Source organism: Nilaparvata lugens, chromosome 5 (genome assembly GCF_014356525.2).
Source record: "Nilaparvata lugens isolate BPH chromosome 5, ASM1435652v1, whole genome shotgun sequence".
Lineage (NCBI taxonomy): Eukaryota > Metazoa > Arthropoda > Insecta > Hemiptera > Delphacidae > Nilaparvata > Nilaparvata lugens.
The window spans coordinates 28,862,582-28,883,227 of NC_052508.1; the positions used below are offsets into that span (position 1 = coordinate 28,862,582).

Consider the following 20,646-nt stretch of genomic DNA (forward strand, 5'->3'; position numbering starts at 1 on the left):
ATGCGGCAACTAGTTTGCCACTGAAGTTTCTGATCAGGGGGCGCTTTGCAATTCTCCAAATTTCACAGGGCGCATGTCGCATCAAACCGCGCATGCGCTGGAATTGAACCCACCCTCATCACATTAGCATGTGAATAATGTGTGGCCCTCAGGTTCCCGTTCTAATTTCCGCTCCTAACACTTTCTTCTCGCGTATAAAACGGTTCAGGATTTGATAAAAATATCGAATAATAGCTCTAACAGTGATTTATCGCAGAACTTCAACTCATATTGAAGCTGTTTTTTGTTGGTAGAAATCGATTTCCAGTAATAAGCGACCCACTCACTACCAATTATTACCGATACAATCAGTAGGCCTACCATACTTTATCAGAAGAGGCATGAAAATCGCGTTCAACTCAATCTGTTTTACTCTACCTTTTGTCTCGCCAAAACTACAAACTATTCGTGTCTTGGCAGACGTAATTATTTGTATCCTTGCATTGTGAAATACGATTCAATAAGTAACATCAAATAGTTGAAACTCTCAAATATCATTAGACCATTGATCTCCAATCAATTTTGAAAACTGTTAAATATTCCAAACAACCAAATTTAATATAGGATACATTGGATATCCCAGTATTGACTCATGGATGCGAGTCATGGGTTTCAGGTAGAAAAGAAATCAGCAAAGATGCGCTTTCTAAGGAGTGTAAAGGGATGCACAAGAGAAGCTTAAGGTTTAGCCGCTGAATGAAGAAATTACAAACTTTCGAAGAAGATGGAAAGCGCACATAGACAGAATGACAACCAGTAGAATTCCTCTGCAAGCTCTCAATCACAAACAAGCAAGTAAGAGAGACGTTGGGAGACCAGGGAAAAATGTGGTCTCAAAACTAGACATCATTATATAGATAAATTGTAATATTTCAATTTTCAAAAGGCTGTTTCAAAGACTGGAAAGGCTATCATGCTTATACCGTAGAAGTTACAAGAAGGAGAAGATACATTGGATTTCAGCTATTCATTACAGTTGATAGATAAGCTGAGAATCATATTTCATGCATCATTTTGTTTCCTCTTTTTGACATCTGGAACATGAAAGTAGAATAATATAATGGTCAATTATTATTGATAATTCATCGTTTTTCTGTGCTTTTTAATTGCTTAATGGCTCTAGAATCTGGAGCCACTACTGAGATAAAAAAATTGAACAAAGGCTCCAGTGCATATGCAAATAGGATCGGAGGGATTATGGAGTAGGTTGCAGTGAGTCCAGGATGATGGCTTTTTGAACGAGTTGAAGCGTTTTAGTCAAATCTCTTGGGGAGTTAGGCGAAGCTTCATTTCACTCAAGTCTCAAGAAATTCATTATTAGAAAATTAAGGTGTTCGAAAAATGTTGCTAAGCTTATTCTATAAATCTATCACATTTGCAAAAAGAATATTATCATAATACAATTTGAAGTCAACTATTACGATATTGCCAATTCAAACAAAGAGAAAATTTTCAATAAATTCATGACCAATCAACTTCCGTTCCCCAATAAATATACTTGAATAGTTGAACCTTCATGTAGCATGTATACCGACGACTAAAATAATATCACAATAATCATATTTCCCACTCTCCTCGAATAGTTCTATATTGTTCAATAGTTTCTTTCAAAAATCAATTACAGTTATCTCTTTGGAAGAGCAAATCTTTGGCTAAAACTATACTTTGAAGAATTCGACTGAATTTAAAATATAATTGAGATGTTAAGGGATATCGTTAAATATTGATATCATATATAGAATACTACTAATAAAGTGAATTGTTGAACTATTCACTGATTGTAACGGAATACTGTTATCCCAATATCCCCTCTCACCCAGTGGACATACGGCATCCTATCACAATTGAAATCGTAACTGATAGAAGATGTGCTATACGAGTGACAAGCATTCGTATCCTCGTATGTCAGGTGGGTGTGAATGTCACTGCAAAGCTCGGATGTAATACATCATTGAGAATAGAACAGTGACTGAGTTGATATTGCTAAACCTACTGTGAGTTGCATGTGATGGCAGTCATTCCCAACAAAGCAAACATTCCTATGAAGTTATTGGAGATGTGGGTGTGGGTAAAGGACACGGAGTTGTCTCAATAGATTCAATATATGAGCAAAAATTATTCAGTTCAAATTTTCTTGATGTCATAGCGTGAGATGAATTTACAAACGAAAATAGAACACTCAGTAAAAAAGTATGACATTCTTGATTACAATAATTGAATCAATCAGTTTAACTACCTATTGTAACTACAATGTTTCAATAAATTTTTGAAATTGAATGGATTTTCATGTTAAATAGATAATGCTTGGCAGTATGATTCATTCATAAATTTAATCACTTGGAACAATAAAAGGTTGAAATGATTTTCATGTGAATTGAGGTAATATTTTCTGGTTTGCAGAACCAAACGTTGTTTAAGGTTGGACTCAATATAATGAGACTTCTATTTGGAAATGAATGGGAATAGTATGAAAGATCGAGATTATCGAAAACTGTTTCCTTGTTTGATTTTGAATAAGCTAAAAAGAACAATAATTCAGTGCTAATCAATGTCAGAAGTTATAGGAGTAGTCTACCTTATCGTTAAGCACTGTGATAATATTCTAGGTGAAATTTAGGTAACACTAATAACAATTATTTCAGGCCGTAATCGAGATAAACCGTTTTCCAAACGAATTCTCCACAACGCTAAAATGCTTTGGAACAACGCCAGATCATTATGTCAAGCGCTGTACTTGACATCTCCCACTGTTGAAAAGCTGCGTTCATTTTAGACATTGTCAGCTTCTTCAGTATATGAGAACAGTACAGTACCGGGTAGTTGAAAACCAGCAGTGAAAGTTTTCCAAGTACATTACGGTATGTGTTCGTTGAAAGGTCATCTGTTAACAAACCAACATTAATCTTGTGTACTATTCACAACACTCATTGTACTAAAAGATTCCTACATGAAAAATAATTCCATAGTACGCTTTCTTAAAAAAAAAAAAACTTTTTTTATAAAATACAATAACAAATAGTTTTGGGATTTTGAATCCATTATCCATAAAATAAACATATTTTTTCATGAGTTCATTTTAAGAAAAACGATTTTATATAAAAAAGGGTACTATGGAATTATTTTTCAACTAACAAATCATGTACCTATCCCTGATGAAATACGTTATTGACCGAACGCAGTAAGGTCTATGATGTCTTAACTCGAATTTTCTTTCGTCTGTCTGTATGTATGTATGCGATTACGGCCAAACGCATTGATAGAATTCGATGAGATTTGGCAGGAATATTCCTTTTTCAACTTTGCGTCGATGTATACACTAGGTTTTTTGAAATGTTGCATTTTAAGAATAAGAGAAGAAAAGGAATTCCTCCATACTCTGATATCACTATATATATCATCTACTCTGAAGATAGAATTAATCAGACTATAGAATTATTTATAATCAATCAGCTGACAAGTGGATTATTGATTGCATTCATTAAACAGATGTCTGGAGTGTCTATTTCTATAATGCCCATGTTATACGAGCGCTAATGCCGCGGCGTTAACGCAGCGTTTTTAGCGTCGCGTTAATTCAGCAATAGTACTTGCATACTGCGCGCTAAGAACGCTGTGTATAACTCGGTTCAGCGTTGCCAACGCCCCGTTAACGCCCCGGCATTAGCGCTTGTATAACATAGGCCTAAGGTCTATGGTTTCAATATTTTGTTTTGCAGTCATGGTATTATGATGCGTGCCCCCATCAGTATCAATATTCTCACATTTGAAAAAAAAATGAATAGGTGATTAAAAATAGAAAAAAATAATTTAATGAACTAAATAATGCTGAAGGAATTATAATATCTTTGATTGGAAAAATTAATTTTCAAATATTTGAGAATTATTTTTATAAGATGGAAAGATTATCAAGGAACTAGATAACATATGGAATACAGATTCAAACGTGAACTGAGTTTGTTAACATTTCAAATAAGTGAGTTTTGATCTTAGAGAAAACAAATAACAGTTTTTAAGAGTGAATTATGATTCAACTGGTCATTGTGATACAACTGTGTTTGTAAACATTACAAATAATTACCGGTAAGTACCTAATTATTTTGGAAAAAAATAGTTTTTAGTCTTCAATATCAAACATTGAAACAATGATAATAAATAACTTTGAGGTACCCATATTATATCATGATAGTACATCATAATATCAACATCAAATTCTGAGAGTATCACGAGAATCAAGAAAGAGAAATCTGGTGTGGCGCATTCTCACAACTTTCCAATTCTTACCGTTATGAAAATTGATCACCTGACGCTAATGTACTCGCTCATCTCAAGTCTACTATTCAAAGATATGAGACAGCTGGTGAGATAGGTCAATAACGCTGGAGGTCTGCTATCTCTTCGTAGTGAATGATTTAATAGAACCAACAGTTGCCAACAGTTTGCAATTTAATAATCACATTTTCTTGGATTTCAAGCTTATTTTCAATTCTAGGTGGAAATGTTACTTGACATTAATTGCAGAGATTTTTATGCTCAATCTTTTCCACTTGATATTTTTTGTTCAAATTTTATATGAAGGCTGATAATCGAGAATCTAAAATCAAACTTTGCATAGATGGGGCAAAGCTCCTGAAATTTTTACAGATATAGGACTTGTTGCAGTTGATAGAGTTTATCAATGACTATTCCAGGTATAAATTTGTTCAAAATCGTTGGAGCCATTTTCGAGAAAAGCGCGAAAACCCCTGTTTTTGAGAACATTTTTGCCATTTTAGCCGCCATCTTGGATTGCATTTGATCGAAATTGTTCGTGTCGGATCCTTATAGTGTAAGGACCTTACGTTCCAAATTTCAAGTCATTCCGTTAACTGGGAGATGAGATTATCGTGTACACAGATGCACATACACACACACACACACACACACACACACACACACACACACACACACACACACACACACACACACACACACACACATGCAGACCAATACCCAATAACCACTTTTTCGGACTCAGGTGACCTTGGAACGTATAGAAATTGGGATACCTTAATTTTTTTCGGAAAGCGATACTTTCCTTACCTTTGGTAATAGGGCAAGGAAAGTAAAAAAGGGTTAAATATGGCATTATATACAATCAAGAAAAAAACTAGCTTATTTTCAAGTACTCGCAAGGCATTTTATTAATTTGTGGGCGCTGAATCCGAATTTGAAATCACAATTTATTTCTCGATTTAGGTTTTTGTGGATAGGCAAAAGATGGACGGTCGGCTGGAAAAATTCCGCTCCGTATTCTCCCAAAAGTTCTATAGTGAGATCCACGTTATAATGGCAGTGGGTAAAGATAGAAGAATAGTGATGCCAATTCTCTGCATTAATTAATTATATTTATACAGTGTCAAAAACTTACTTGGCATCGTTGTGGACCTGGAAAAGGATAGTACCATCGGCTTTGTCGGATGATAGACAAGGATAGCAAAACCAAAGTTGATCAAATACTGTCATTATAACGTGGACCTTACTATAGCGGCGGAATAATTCCATGGCTAAGTGGCACTGCGCGGCGCGCTTCCAGTGTGCGTATTCTAACTTATTTACATGATAAGTAAATAAGTACCCTTTTCATTGCCTGGACTATTAGTGAGTGAGGTCCACGTTGTATTGTAATAGCACTATACGATTGACAATAGTGTTGCTATTTTTGTATATCATGCAATAAAGCAGATAGCACTTTCTCTCTCTCTATAGTCAAATCCATGTTACAATGGCAGTTATATCTATAGTAAGGTCCACGTTATATTGAAAGAGTTTGATTGGCAATGGTATTTCTATCCTTGTCCATCATTCAACAAAGCGGATAAAGCTATCTCTTTCTCGATTTGCTCTGTTGCCAGATCATATTTTAACAACTATGTAGAACTTATGTAGAACTAATATGCAAATCACAAAAAAATTTCATCTTAATTATGTAAATTCATTATGGAATTATTGAAAAATATAATTTATTGCTTAATAGAATACAATTGATTGCAGTATTTTAAACGAGAATGAACAGTTGATATTACATTAATAAACCAGTACCAGCTATACCGTCTATAGAAGGCATTGACAAGACAGGTTCGGCAACTTTGTTCTCCTATCTTTCTCCAGCCCCCTGTAGGTTGGGGGAGCTTTGAGTCAAAAATCGTACTCAAGAATGTGTTGAAAACCAGAATTTACCCACAGTATCCCCTCTTGTCTTAGAAGGCGACTAAAAGAGACCCCAAGGCAACTCCAAGAGTTGCCTTGCCTTCAAACCCACGGGATCTGCCCCATCAGGGCAGTTTTGGAGAGGCAAAAAGAAAAACCCAAGAGACCAGAGATGAGTGAAACTCCAGGCACAAATTTAGGTCAAGAGGCTGAGTCGAGGGTGACCGGGTGCCCTTGAGGCACTTCGGCGACCCCTCCTTCAGCAGAAGGACCTACAAAAAAGCCAAGAGTGTAACTCATGTAGGTCACGAGTTTGTGGGTGGAGAGGCCAAAACTCACCACTGCTCAAAGAAGGGCGGCCATTCAGGCAAAAATTCTTAGGAGAGGTGAGGCTTTTGACCCTGCAGAATTTCGGAGGGGCAAAGATAAAAACCCAAGAGACCTGAGATGGGTGAAACTGCGGGCACAATGTGGGTCAAGAGGGTGGCCGGGTGCCCTAGAGGCAGTTTCAGCAGTCCTCTCTCAGCGGAAGGACCTACATAAAGGCCAGGAGTGGAACTCACGTAGGTCACGAGGTCTAATCAGTCTGAAGAGACTGCCAAGCATATCACACTCGATTGCGACAAGCAACCAGGTGATGAATGGGATGTTCACCACTGCCATTATGAAGCACGGAGCACACTGGAGATGCGCCATGCAGGCGGCCATGGAATCACTTCAAATTCAAATTCAAATTCAAATTTTATTTATTCAAACTCACAATATTCACATTCAGAATCAATAAGAAAAACAAAACACTCAGCTCAGTAAGATAAAAAATAATTAATGGAAGATTAATAAAATAAATACTGGTATGTTTTATTAGATATACGGTAAATTTGTGAATCGGAATAAAAAATACTACCTGCTGGAAGTATACAATACTCCACGTTTGCAAGCAGGAATGAATATCACTTCAACTAATTTTAAATGCATGAATAAAAGGAGAAAGAAAAAGAAAAGAGAAAGAAAAGACTAGCAACCATTCACTCTCACATTCACACACCTTGCACACTTTCCAAAAACAGCTCATCTTACTAATGCTTATTGCCAGCCACCAAAATTACATTTAAACTACGAAATAACATTGAATAAGGATTCTAAATGGTCAGGCATAAGACCTCTGAGCCATCTAAGAATTATTTTTTTGAAAACAAGTTGATTTTGAAGCCTCTTGATTTCAATTGGGATGTTATTAAAAAACTTGGGGCCAAGAAATACAAACGATTTCTGGAAACAAGTGGTATACGATTTGGGAAGTCTCAGTAAATCAGCTGTCACTCTCCTAGTTTGATAGCTGGGAACATCCCTGAGCAACGTATGACCACCGTTTCCAGACATTACAAAGAACATATAAAGGACCTTAAACACATACATATATCTAAGAGGCAAACATCCAAGGCACTGAAATAGAGGAAAAGAATGTTCATATCTACCCTTTCTATTTATAACACGGACTATCGATTTCTTCACCGTTATCAATGGCTTCAAGTGACAAATATAGGTGGAGCCCCAACAATTAATACCATAACTTATTTTTGGATCAACAAATGCAAAATATAACTGCCTAAGAACATTTAAAGGGAGAAATTTATTCAAGAAATAGAATTTTCGCAGGACGAGTAACAGATAGTTTTTTATGATAGATATATGCTGAGACCAGTTAAGCTTTTCATCAACAATCACACCTAAATATTTAATGGCATTGGTCTGACCAACGACCTCACAGTCACAGTCATTCCGATCACAGGCACCATGAAACTTCAGTGCAGAAGGCAGTGTCCATGGTGTTGTTAATGTGAACAATATATATTTTGTTTTTGTAAGATTGAGCTGTATTCTATTGTGCCTGAACCAAAGCAATAGCTTATCCAAATCATCCTGCATCATTCTCTCTAAGTTGGGGTCATCCAGTCCACAATATGCCAAGGCAGTGTCATCTGCAAAGGACACAGGCATACCATTGAACTCACACGAGTAGAGATCATTTATAAAGATGAGAAACAAGATTGGTCCAAGGACGGAACCCTGTGGTACACCACAGTCCACTCCCTGAACCTCACTCTTCACTCTCCCAATAGATACATATTGCTGCCTGTCCTTCAAATATGAAGAGAACCAATCCAGAACCATGCCCCTGATACCAGCCTTAGATAATTTATTCAACAAGATTGAATGGTTAACCGTGTCAAATGCCTTTCTGATGTCCAAAAACAGTCCTGCAACACAGCGCGCTGGCCTGAAGTTGAAGCCACAGAAAACAACCGACATGAATCTTTCAAGAGCCATTTCAGTATTCATGCGTTCACGAAAGCCAAACTGTTTATTATAGAAAGAGTTATATGAGTTGAGGAAATTGAGAAGTCTTCTTTTCACTATCTTTTCCAATATCTTTGAGAAGACAGACAGCAGAGATATAGGTCTATAATTGTTCAACTTAAATCTAGAACCGGATTTGTAGATTGGCACCACTCTTGATAGCTTCATCCCAGAAGGAAATATTCCTGTAGATAGACTGCAATTGAAAATATCAACTAGAATGGGAACAATAGTCAGAGCAACCTCCTTCAAAATTCTAGAAGATATAAGATCATCTCCAGAAGAAGTACTATTTTTTAATTGTTTTATGTAAATTAACAGTTCATCATAGGTGACAGCTTCAAAAAACATAGACGCTTGATGGTTTCTTTCCTTGAAGGTGTTATGATAGTCATTTTCATTATCAGCTGCACTTCGGTTGAATACTTGCAAGACCTTAAGATAAATAGTTTTTGAGTTTTTTGCTAGTAACCAAAAAAAGATACCTTTAAACCACCCCCACACCCTTAGCACAGTGGGTAGGGGTGGGAACTTTTGATATGTTTACCTCCTTACTACCCTTAACAGAACTGTGGGGTCAAAAATTGTCTACCCAACTTTTCCCTCTATAACCTTTCCTTGACTGGACTATAATAATAAGCAAATCTCTTCCGTAAAACGCACATCGATGTACGCACATTGCCTCGTCAAGGCATGCGCGTGAGGCTGCTTCGGCACGATCCAGCGTCTGTCAGTTCTGGGCTTAACTTGTGTTTTCCTGTTGTCTGCTTGTTTCTTCCTTAGACCAATTATAGAATAGACACGCTGGGAAGTCTAGCCTCTGAAGCCAACATCTACTGCCAAATCCACCCATCTTGACGTCACAGCAGTGACGTCACGCATCGTATGGAAACTTTCAGATTGTGTCTATTTCAGATTCATGGTGTTTATAGATTATTCTAGCTACGGGCAAAAACGATATCGGTTAAGTTATATTGTGTTATGTGATATCGGCTTCAAAGTTATAATGTGTTTTGAAAATAATAAGGTACGGTAGCCTACAAAACTAATTTATTGTCATGCTGCAATGAGTTCACTTACATCATAACCAAGGATAATAACACAGTAGTTACAACTTACAATATTTATGTGAATAAATTTCAACTTAGGTATATTCTACTTTTTTCCTAAAAATTTCAGTGCAATTATATGCTGCGCAGGAGATTACCATTTTCATAAATAATAATTACATAAATAAATAACAATCTGCTATGGAAAACAAGCTATGTTTAACAACAATGTAATTAATTATTTCTATACGATGCGTGACGTCACTGCTGTGACGTCAAGATGGGTGGATTTGGCAGTGAATTTTGGCTTCATTGACTTTCAGTATGAATATACAATGGGCCGTGTCTATTCTATAACTGGTCTAAGGTTTCTGTTTCTTCTTTTCTTGTTTGTTTTGCCGTTGAGTGAGTGATCACTGATCATCAAAACAATACTATTTTTTATTACCTTCTCTGTAAATTTATTGAACACTTTAAATTACGTTGATCACTATACCATGTTCATCATTGTCTAACTGTTTTAACTAAGAGCTACGTATATAAATAATACAAATGGCAAAAATTAGTTCGTGTTATCAACTATGTCCATTCATGGACCCAAAAAACTTCCTTGGTGTTTCAGGAGATTGTGAGAGTGGATATGTTATTGTTACTTTAGGTAGAAATATTGTTATTCGTTACAAGGTGAGTTGAGAAAGACACAATTGATTAATAGTGATGTGCAATAACGTGAGAATACTGCTCATAACCTAAAAATGTAAGATACTCACGTGGGTTGAAACACTACTTGTCTACTTTTCACATGTGAATTTTGTTAGATCATTCATTTTTGTGTGACTGTTTATTCATATATCAGTAAATGTATCATTGCAGATTGCAGTCTTCTTTATTCTATCTATAGGGAATAGAACAGATATGCCACCTTGTCTTTGGGTAAATCTTTTGATTAGCCACAGTGGCCTTATAACGTAGTTTGGGGTCCTTGCATTAGGTATATTATTGGAGTCTGTCTTTAATACCACATTCTTTGGTAGGCTATACAATTATTTTTATATTTGCCATGTTTCCACCCAATAATATGTAATTCACGTCCTTTAGTAGTGAGTCATCGATTATTAAAGGATACTCGGTGTATTCTGTCTGAGGTTTTCTTGTTTGAGTAACCTTTCTGGTCTTACCTCATTTCGATCAGGTACGGTAAGGTTATCTCCACCGTCGCACCTCCGCCGCCATTACTCACCGCACTCTTCCTCCCTCACTAGAAATTTGTGGCATCCTCTGTTGCTCTGTTTCTCTTCTTATTGTGTTGGAGGGCATGGGGTGGAGTCCCTGTGTGAATTCAATTATTGTGTTTTCAAGCTTAGGCTATATATAATATTACATTCGTTTTTCTTGCCACTGCATCCGATAATCTGTTCTTATCTATTTAAATGCAGTGATTTCGTCCTTAAGGCCGGTTACAGAGCTTGACCAACCGTCAGCGAGTACGTCAGTCGTGCTTGTCTTTTCCATAGAGATTCTATGTATCCATAGAGATGCTGGACTGACCACACGCATCTGCACGTTCAGGACCATGCGTTTTACACTGCGTACGAAGACCATAGGTCGAGCTCGTGCGCATCCGTTCCATCGGTCTATTGAAGCAAATATAAGCTTTCAGAGCTATACTATCGCATCATCTGTGGTACCATAACCTCTGTGCTGACACCTCTGACCAACAATGAGCTAATATTAAATTGAATAACATAATGAATGAATTCAATTAATACCATATTTGAAATCAAAACTTTCCATACATTTCTTCAATAAATTATTTCTAACTTTCTTATTAGAAAAATCTTATAGGGCTATTATTATTATCTACGGTACATTTATTTGGTCTGTAGCTTAAAGTAACTGCAAGACTTTCCAATGGTGATACAGGAGCTTGAAATAGATTTTGACGTTTCAAGTTGTCTTATTTTGCAGATAACTCATTAAAACTTCTAAAGCACATTCTAAAGTAATTTAAAAAATCATCTTCATCCCCAAGCAATGTTGTATATATTATATGACACTGAATTCCCCTTCAAATGCTCTTTGGGCGACCATCGGGTAAACTTGATATCTACGGCTTTTGTTCCTCCGTTTTTGAAGATAATAAGCTGTATAATACTATCATTGCTGAAGAAGTTTTATAAGAGTCAAGGTTATATTGAAACTTGAAATCTGCAATTAAACAATTCGTAAACGCGTCCATTTTGTGAGTCAGATCAGTTCGTTCGTCAGGAGAGACTTTTTTAGAAACCTTTAAAAAATATCACCATTAGAAAGTTTATTTTTAGCCTTTGCATAGCCTTAAGCTCATTTACGTCATCCAGCAAGATTTTATTTATCAGATCATAAAGTTTAGTCTGTGTCACACACTATTACTATTTCTAGCTGTGTGGTTACAGCGCGCACTGGTGTTACATTCATGATGTCGGAAATTATTTAGCAATGTAAAGATATCTATCGCTTCGGTTATTACATGCGTGCTACAACTATCACATAGCCATGTCTGTTAATCTCTCTATGTCCTTTCCTGGTCGCATTGGTGTGTATCCTGGCGAAATATCCAGTGTGCCTGGTGTGTATCTGGTCGCATTTCTTGTCAGTTATCCAAACACAGTTTGTGTGATACCACTTATTGTCGTAACAGTAGCAGGCCACTGCCTTGTCATTATCATGGACCACTTCTTCATGGTAAATCTTAACTTATAGGAGAGATGTCAGAATATACTGCTCATAGTACCCATAGTACTGCCCATAGTGTGGGCCCAAACGACGAAAAATAGAGGGCGTTGAAATCACTATACTTCATTGATCTCGAAGCTTTCTTCTGCAGCAGTAGGATATCCTTCATATGAGCCGAGTGTCTCCAGAGCAGGATGCCAGGATGTGGCTGTTGATTACTGAATGATACAACATCAAAAGGAGCCGAATGCCTAGCTGATTTATAATACTGATGATATTAAATATATAATACTCTTGATAGATTCTTGGATACTTTGATGATGTGCGGCTCCCAGTCAAGTTGATTATTAATACCAGAAGACCATTGATTATTACGATATTAAAATAAAATATCAATAGTACCATGGCTTACTTAAGATAAAGTCTGGAGCGCACAACTTGGCAACGTCGCAGTCAAACTCAGCTTCAGGCCGGCTAGTCAGTTACTGATTCCATTCATACTAGCAAATTGGCAAATTGAATTCACTTGGGTAGACTCCCGATTAACTACCAGCTTTATGACCTTTATCAAATACCAATACTGAGAAATTCAATTCAATGAAAGTAAAAAATATATAATATTAACTGATAGACTAATTTTAACTTTAATTTTAGTTCTAGGAGTTTCAAGTATAATGCCTAGCTTGGCAATATATTTCACTGTACTTACTTTCTGTGTCTGTATTTCCTACAAGCAATTTTAATGATCAAATGTATTTCATTAATAGATTAAAGTATCGAATAGTACCTTCTAAATGTAAAATAAAAATATGAAAGTCGAAAATCGTCTTCTTTTTAAGAAACTTCTGAATTTAATGCATTCGCTTTTTGTGCATCTATAACTAAATATACACCGTAATGATAATCGATAGTTCAATAATATCTATCAAAGGGAATATTCTACTACCATTTAGTTTCTGTTTGTAATAATATCTTTCATTTTATAATTATTGAAACACATCATCAAGTACCCTACCCTTTATTATTATTTTTTCTTTCAAAACAACACTTGTTTCAATTCATCTTTTTTTATTTAGTTTAAATGTTATTAAATTTATTTAGTTTTATTTACTAGTCGTGTTTTGGAAAAAAATACAAAAGAGTACTAGAAGATATATAGCATGTTTTAATAATTTCAAAGTAGCCTTATAAAGAGAATTAATAATTTATATTAATAATGAATTAATAGGTTATTGAAAGAATAAATTGCTGGAATAATGATAATTCATTCAACTTTATTCATTGACTCAATTATATCTAGGCATAATAGTATACAACAAAATTCACAGAAGAATTGATATCCAATAGCAATAGTTCAATCTATCTTTACATATCTCTGTGGGTTTATAATAACATTATTGACACAAATCGAATACCCACTATCCCTACTAACAAATACAAATGATTTCACAATATACAATAATACAAATGATTCTACAAAATACAATTTGTTTAATGGTGTAATGAATCTATGCATATCAAGTAAAGCATGGTCGGCCTGAACCACACGTTGCCATATTGAACGTGATCTGGCATTCTATCTATAGTAGGCTATGATAGTACCGTATCAAGCTCCAGTTAATTTTTTTCAGCTTCAATTTTTAATTATCAGTTCCTTATTCAGCCACTTCCTTCTTCTCTGCCTTATGTGGAGTCAACAAACTTTTGTAGAGTCGTGAAGAGGAATCAACAAAATTCAATTGCACCAATAGAATAGTCACAACATCGGGCATCGAGAGCTGTTTTACATCCCTAGGGTGTGCCTTCAGAGATCGCGGGTATGTATGCTATACGATTCCAATAATTCGCTACTTCAACAGACTGTATGCAGGGGTTAAGCAGTTGAATTTCATAACGTTAGAGAGAGTTTTGACCGTTTCTCAAGATACAGGACTTATTATGAAGTCCAAACATTTTTGAATGATGACCTGTCTCAAATGCTTTCTGGCTAAATTGCCATCAAGTTGAAAATTGCCTTGATATCTACAGTGAGGTCCACGATTTAACGATTGTAGCGTAGACCATACTATAGATATGATTCAAGGTCTAGCTCTTCAATTTGATGGCAATTTAGCCAAAAAGCATTCGAGACAGGTCAACATTGAAAAAAATGTGCACATCATAATAGGCCTTGGATCTCAAAAGACCTGTGAAAACTGTGTTGAACACGCTGAGGTGTAACTGCTTTACTTATGCAGGCAGCCTGTTGGAGTAGCGTAGTACGTAAATCCCCCAGCATACCTGTGATCTCTGAAGGCACACCCGGATGTTCAAGCTCACCTTCCCTAACACTCATTGATGTGTCAATAATACTAAACATGTATAATCTAAATCATTGTTTCTACTCATGTATTTTGTTTGATGGCTTCAACATATTCAAGTCAAGTTACATATTTACTAAAAATATTTCTCTAGAGTTGAATACAATAATTACAAATAAATCATGTTTATTATTTAAATTAGCCTATTTATCTCATTTCAAGTCATGCATCAAAAGAGGACTTCTAGGTACTATTATTTAATTGAAGATTGCCCTCAATGAGTAATCGGATGTAGGCTATTAGGGATAATGGGGCATGAACATGACACAATATATTTCAGATATGGATTGACTTAGTGGTATAGAGCTGTTAGTGTCAACAATACAAAGTTCCCTCAAGATTTTGAACAATTTTTATTTTTATTTACCATTTTAAATTTGTAATGAGAAACCATCTAATGATATTCTTATTTCAGATATCTGATCAGAGACAAGTGAACAGTTGGAATACAACAATCAAACTATCAGCTCCTGTAGTTTACGACAAACAAAGTGAGAGATATGTAGGTGTATTCAACTCGTCCATCATCCAGATGTGGCAGCAATCTGATGTTGACTTGAGTAAAATAAAAAAGTATAAGGTGAGTGGTTGAAATAGTGGTTGCATAATACGATAATAGTAAGTTAAAGTGAGGCTCAATGGGAACACGCCTCAGGAGACGTTATGTACTCTTGACATAGCATATTCTGTCGACCTGACACCTTGATGGGTTTTAGCATTCACGCCAAATTGTCATAAAACCCACATATTACTAAGACTTGCTGAAAACTCAGATTGTTCATCTTTTTTTGTGAAATGAAAAAATTCTTGAATCTTCAGCCCTTGCCAACACGCTTCCTATACCCTATACCTTTAACTCGATTAATTGATTTAACTCTGATTGATTTATCGTTTCTATGATTTGGTTTTTACTTGTTGATATTTTTAGTCTAATTTATTATACGCTTAGACATAATTTTTCGTTTGAATTTTCAACGTTCTTTATCTACGGTCAAGTGCTGAAGAGGAGGGTATCCTCGATACCCTCTCTGAGAATGAACTTTTTAAGGTCCAAACTTCACCGTTTCATGTGAAAACATTACAGTAGTACGTTAACTTTCCTATATTTCGTCATTTTTCTTGCTCAACATTATTTTAATATGATTCACCATGTTATTTTACTGCTACTGGTATTTATTTTTAACGCTAGAATGTAAGTTGAATTTTGTATTGTTAAACACATGAATAAAGGAATCTGAATGTGAATACCACAGTGTTTGAAGAACTTCTAGAATGAGTTAAAGGATTTATGTGATAAAATTGCTGGGCTATTACGCTGCAAACAATTTTCATATGCGTATTATTTGTGGTCTAGTTTTGAACACTCTTTTTCTGAATGTTTCAAATCATGAGTCGTAGATCTCTATGCTCTATTTCTCTCTGTAAGGATGCGAGTTTCAGCTTTGGGGAACGCTAGTGAATTTAGTGAATATAAATCCAGTGTTGAGAGTGTGGCTATGCGGTGAACGCACGATATTGTGAAACGCCTCCTATTCGTACATTGCTGGGCTCTCAACTCAGGAGTAACCAATCCTTTGCAAAGTGGGCTTAGCTTGCAAGGCTTAATCTTTGCGCTAAGTATTCTATCGTTCTTTATGGGAAAAAGATCTCCATGGTGATGTACTGAACATTACTGTGTGATGATAGAAGAAATATAGTTTCACAATAATGATACCGACTCTATATCTGAATTAGAAGCGTCTCTTAACACTTAACAGAATGTATCTCAAGTTGTAAGTATCATTTAGGAAAATATAAAACTTCTGTTTCAAGAAGTTACATGCTTATTCAATCATTTAAATTAATGTAGCCTTCCACTTTGGTTTATGCAGTTCTATTATAATAGTATATGCTTCAAGTTAATAATGATTCCATTTGGATTTATTTATTTCAGTTCACGAACAGCATACACAGCATCCTTGCAAGTGCGCATGTTGAAGGACTCGTTGTTCTCTTCAGGAATGGACAAGTATCGCTTCTGTCAACCGCTCTCCAAAATAGGAAGTTTTCATGTGAACCAAACAGCAGCGACCTACTTATTGGTGAAGATCAAATCATAGATGATGCTTTTCTACTTCATATGAACAACAATCTAGTTGTTGCTATCAAAACTACCAACAAATCTAAGGTGAGGGATTGTTGTCATTATTATTATTATTATTGTATAGGCGTACACAATTACCTATTCCAAGAAGAATCCGGTTGTCAGGTTGATACAATAATGAAGGGGTTCTTTTCCATCCACTCTCCTCCTCACAGCTCGCTCTTAAGAAAAAATTTACTTAGCTCAGTTGCTCTGCCATTCGCATGTTGCGTATTGACTCTATTCACATGGGCACTATTCAGCCACACAACAGCACTATATTCAGCGGTGGGATACCCCAAACCCAGAGCACAACAGCGCAAAGCTGTGGCCGAAGCAACCCATATAGTGCCACAAAGTTTTTGAATAATATTATTTTCTTTTTTCTTTAGTTTTTAAGCAACATTATTATTATTATTATAACATAGATATTAATCACTACACAGATAAAGATTATGTGGTTGTGATGGGGGAACAAACAACATAGATTCATCCACAAACCTCACAGATATAGATTTGTTTACCAAATTCACAGACAGACTAGAGAAACAGATTGCGGCATTAAAGCACACAAATTTGATATTGGTGACAATTCCAATTAGATATGATTTGCATTTTAATAGCCTAGAAAATTAAATTATTCAAGAGGTTAATTTTATAATTAGGAAATTTGCGTCACACAACAGACATGTAAATATCCTAGAGATGTATCTCTTACCTGTGACCTACAGTTTAGCTTTAACCCTAGGTTTACTGGCACAGATTCCATCAAATTCCTGGGTATCATGCTCGACTCGAATTTAAATTGGAAAAAGCACATTGATTATACAGCTGGTAAACTCAGTAAGGGTTTGTTTGTCCAAAGTAGATTAACTCACATAGTTAATCATGAAGTTTTAATGAGTGTCTTTTATGCTCTCATCCATAGCCATTTAGCCTATGGGATTCAGCTCTGGGGAAATTGTTCGGCATCTGTTAAACTTTCCAGACTCCAGAAGAAGGCCATTCGAATAATTTGTCAGGCACCACCCCTAGCAACATGTAGGCCACTTTTTCGTAAACTAGGCGTCTTGACTCTCCCATCTTTATATGTTTCTACTTGTCTGATGTACATGAAAAAAAACCAGAATATAGTTATAAAACTATATAAACATTGGTTATAAAAAACCAAATGAATGAATATAGTCGAAATGGTGACATACATAATTATCAAACCAGAGGAAGGTTAAATCTCAGAATTGATTCTCACCAATATGCGAGTACCCATAGGAATTGGAACATGTCCATTAAGTTGTTCAATGAACTTGCCCCTGAAGTAAGACTGTTGAGTACCTCACTATTCAAGTCACACATAAAAGGCTTACTTACAGAAAGATGTCTTTATTCTGTTGGAGAATTTTTTGAATAGCTTCAGTGTTCATCTGTTTAACTGTAACAGATTTGTTGTGACTTGTGTTGGATCCCGTTTTAATACCTGCTATTTATCAATTGCTACTGTTTATTACTATTTGCCAATTTTGTTGTAAATGTTTTTTACAAAAATATTATTAAATATTATTTTGACTATATTTTTTTTTAATATTTTGACTGTTTTTAATTTTATTGTATTTTGACGTTTGTCACAACACTTTGTGTTTCATAACAATAAAGGATTATTGATTGATTGATTGATTAAGGTGCGTACAGATATACGCGCCGCGAACATGAGCAATTCACTTTTAATCAGCTGATTCCAAGCTTTTTATATCGATATCTTATACCGTTTCTGTAAAAATACAGATATAGTCAGCTGATTAAAAGTGAATTGCTCATGTTCGCGGCGCGTATATCTGTACGCACGTTTAGGCAGACACTGTCACACAAGACATGGGCTTCATATAAACAAAAAAGGGGAAAAAATAGTTTCACAAGAGATTTTCAAATTAATTTAAAAGTTTAAAGAAACTAATGAGCGAGCTGTTTTGGAGGCTAATGAGGAAAATACCCGTAGAATGTCTTCTTCGACATTTTCAACAACCTATGCCGATACATTGTGCGGACTGAGATTGAGGAGTGGTAGCAGTGATTTGGCGACTGGAGGGAGCTGAGGGCAGTTCACAACCAAGTGATGACAACGTGCCGCCTATGGAAGGGTGTCAGCCTGGACGAGTGAACCCTGACGGGGGTGATGGGCGACAGGAGGTGAAATCTTTTGGGGCATCACTTCCGCATGACGAGATCTCTGATCCATTTTTGGGTTTCGGCTCGCTAGAACTCACACCTCAACATTGATAATGTACAAGTGCTCACATCTCCAACTGAAAACTGTCCATCTCATTCTAATAGTTTAAACTGTGTAGATCTAGAGATAAATGTAATAAAATTGGAAAATCTTTAGTTGAAAATGATAAATCTAAGCAAGGTAGGAAGAAGGGGAAGAACATACTACAAAATAGATTAGTTATTTTCCATCAAAACATTCAACACCTAGGATCTAGAACTGATGCTTTAATCATTACACTGCACGAAATAAAACCTAAGATTGTAATTATAACTGAGCATAATATCCAGGAAGAAGAAATTAGAAATTTAAAAATACCGTGCTACTCTTGTGTGAACTGGTATGTTAGAAGTTCAACAAGGGGGGGAGGAGTATTGATCTTAGTTTCTGAGGAATTAGCGTTTTGTAGGAATATTTCAACGAGGGCTATAAATGTTATAGTTGAAGATAAAATCTTTGAGACATGTATCATAGAAATGAAGATAGAGAATAAAAAATACATGGTGGCTGGGTTATATAGAACGCCTTCAGAGAATATCGATATGTTTTTGGAAAAATGTTTTTGGTACAAATATGTAAAATCAATAAAAATGTAGTGATAGGGGGAGATTTTAATGTAGATGTTTTGAAGGAGGGTAAAAAGAAAACAGATTTTATTAATGTATTGAATATGCATGGTATGAAGTACACTATAAATATTCCCATAAGAATAACTGAAACATGTGAATCGGCGATTGATAACTTCATCACCAACTTAAACAAAAATGATATCAGAGTGGAGTCTCTAATAACAGCACTTTCAGATCATGATGGACAAACTTTCAATATATTGAATTTGAATAATAAACAAGGGGATAAAGGGATTGGTAAAATGGTCAGGAAGTATGAAAAAGAGCAAATATGTTGTTTTAAAAATGACCTAGCTAAATTAGACTGGACTGAACTTTTTATGACTCCTGTTGAAGGTAAATTCACGTTCTTTTACAATTCGTTCAAATATTTTTTTGATCTGTACTTTCCACTGAAAAAGATATTTAAAAAAAACAAGTGGGTTGATGGTGAGGTTATCAATGAGCATGAGAATCTAATTAAAACTAATCGGTTATTTAGGAAGGATAAAATAAATTTGAATTTGAGGGAAGACTTGAAAGCGCGTAAGAAGCATTTGAAAAAGACTATTCTATTAAATAAAAAAGACACTTTGATCAAATGTTAAAGAATACTACAAACGTTAACAGAACAATCTGGCAAATAGTGAACTATCAGACCGCTAGCAAAAAGGAAAGAATCTGCAATAATATTGTACTTAATAAAAATGATATAGATATAGATGATCCTTATGAAGTAGAAAATATGCTAAATAATAACTTTGTAGAAATGGTTGATACACATGTTGTTCCTAATCTGACCAATGCTAGCACAAAGCACAAAATATTACAGACTCCAGGTTCATTTACAAAACAATTGATGAAGAAGCTCTGATCAGTATAATTGATTCAATCAAACCAAAGTGGTCAGCAGGTTATGACGATATCCCAATGAGAATTATTAAGGAGG

The 20,646-nt window shown here is 35.5% G+C and overlaps 1 protein-coding gene across 2 annotated transcripts in view; it reads left to right on the top strand.

The window, feature by feature from the left end:
• The first annotated feature begins 9,969 nt into the window (after positions 1-9,969).
• Positions 9,970-20,646, top strand: part of LOC111047345 (nucleolar protein 11) — a 37,087-nt gene continuing 26,410 nt past the window's right edge. The window contains exons 1-3 of one of the 2 annotated variants that reach the window (XM_039428095.1): positions 9,970-10,316; positions 15,123-15,287; positions 16,641-16,874. In XM_039428095.1, coding sequence (XP_039284029.1) covers positions 10,185-10,316; positions 15,123-15,287; positions 16,641-16,874 — 531 coding nt within the window. In that variant the 5' untranslated portion in view covers positions 9,970-10,184. The remainder of the gene's footprint in view (positions 10,317-15,122; positions 15,288-16,640; positions 16,875-20,646) is intronic. The other variant, XM_022333081.2, reaches the window with a different exon arrangement.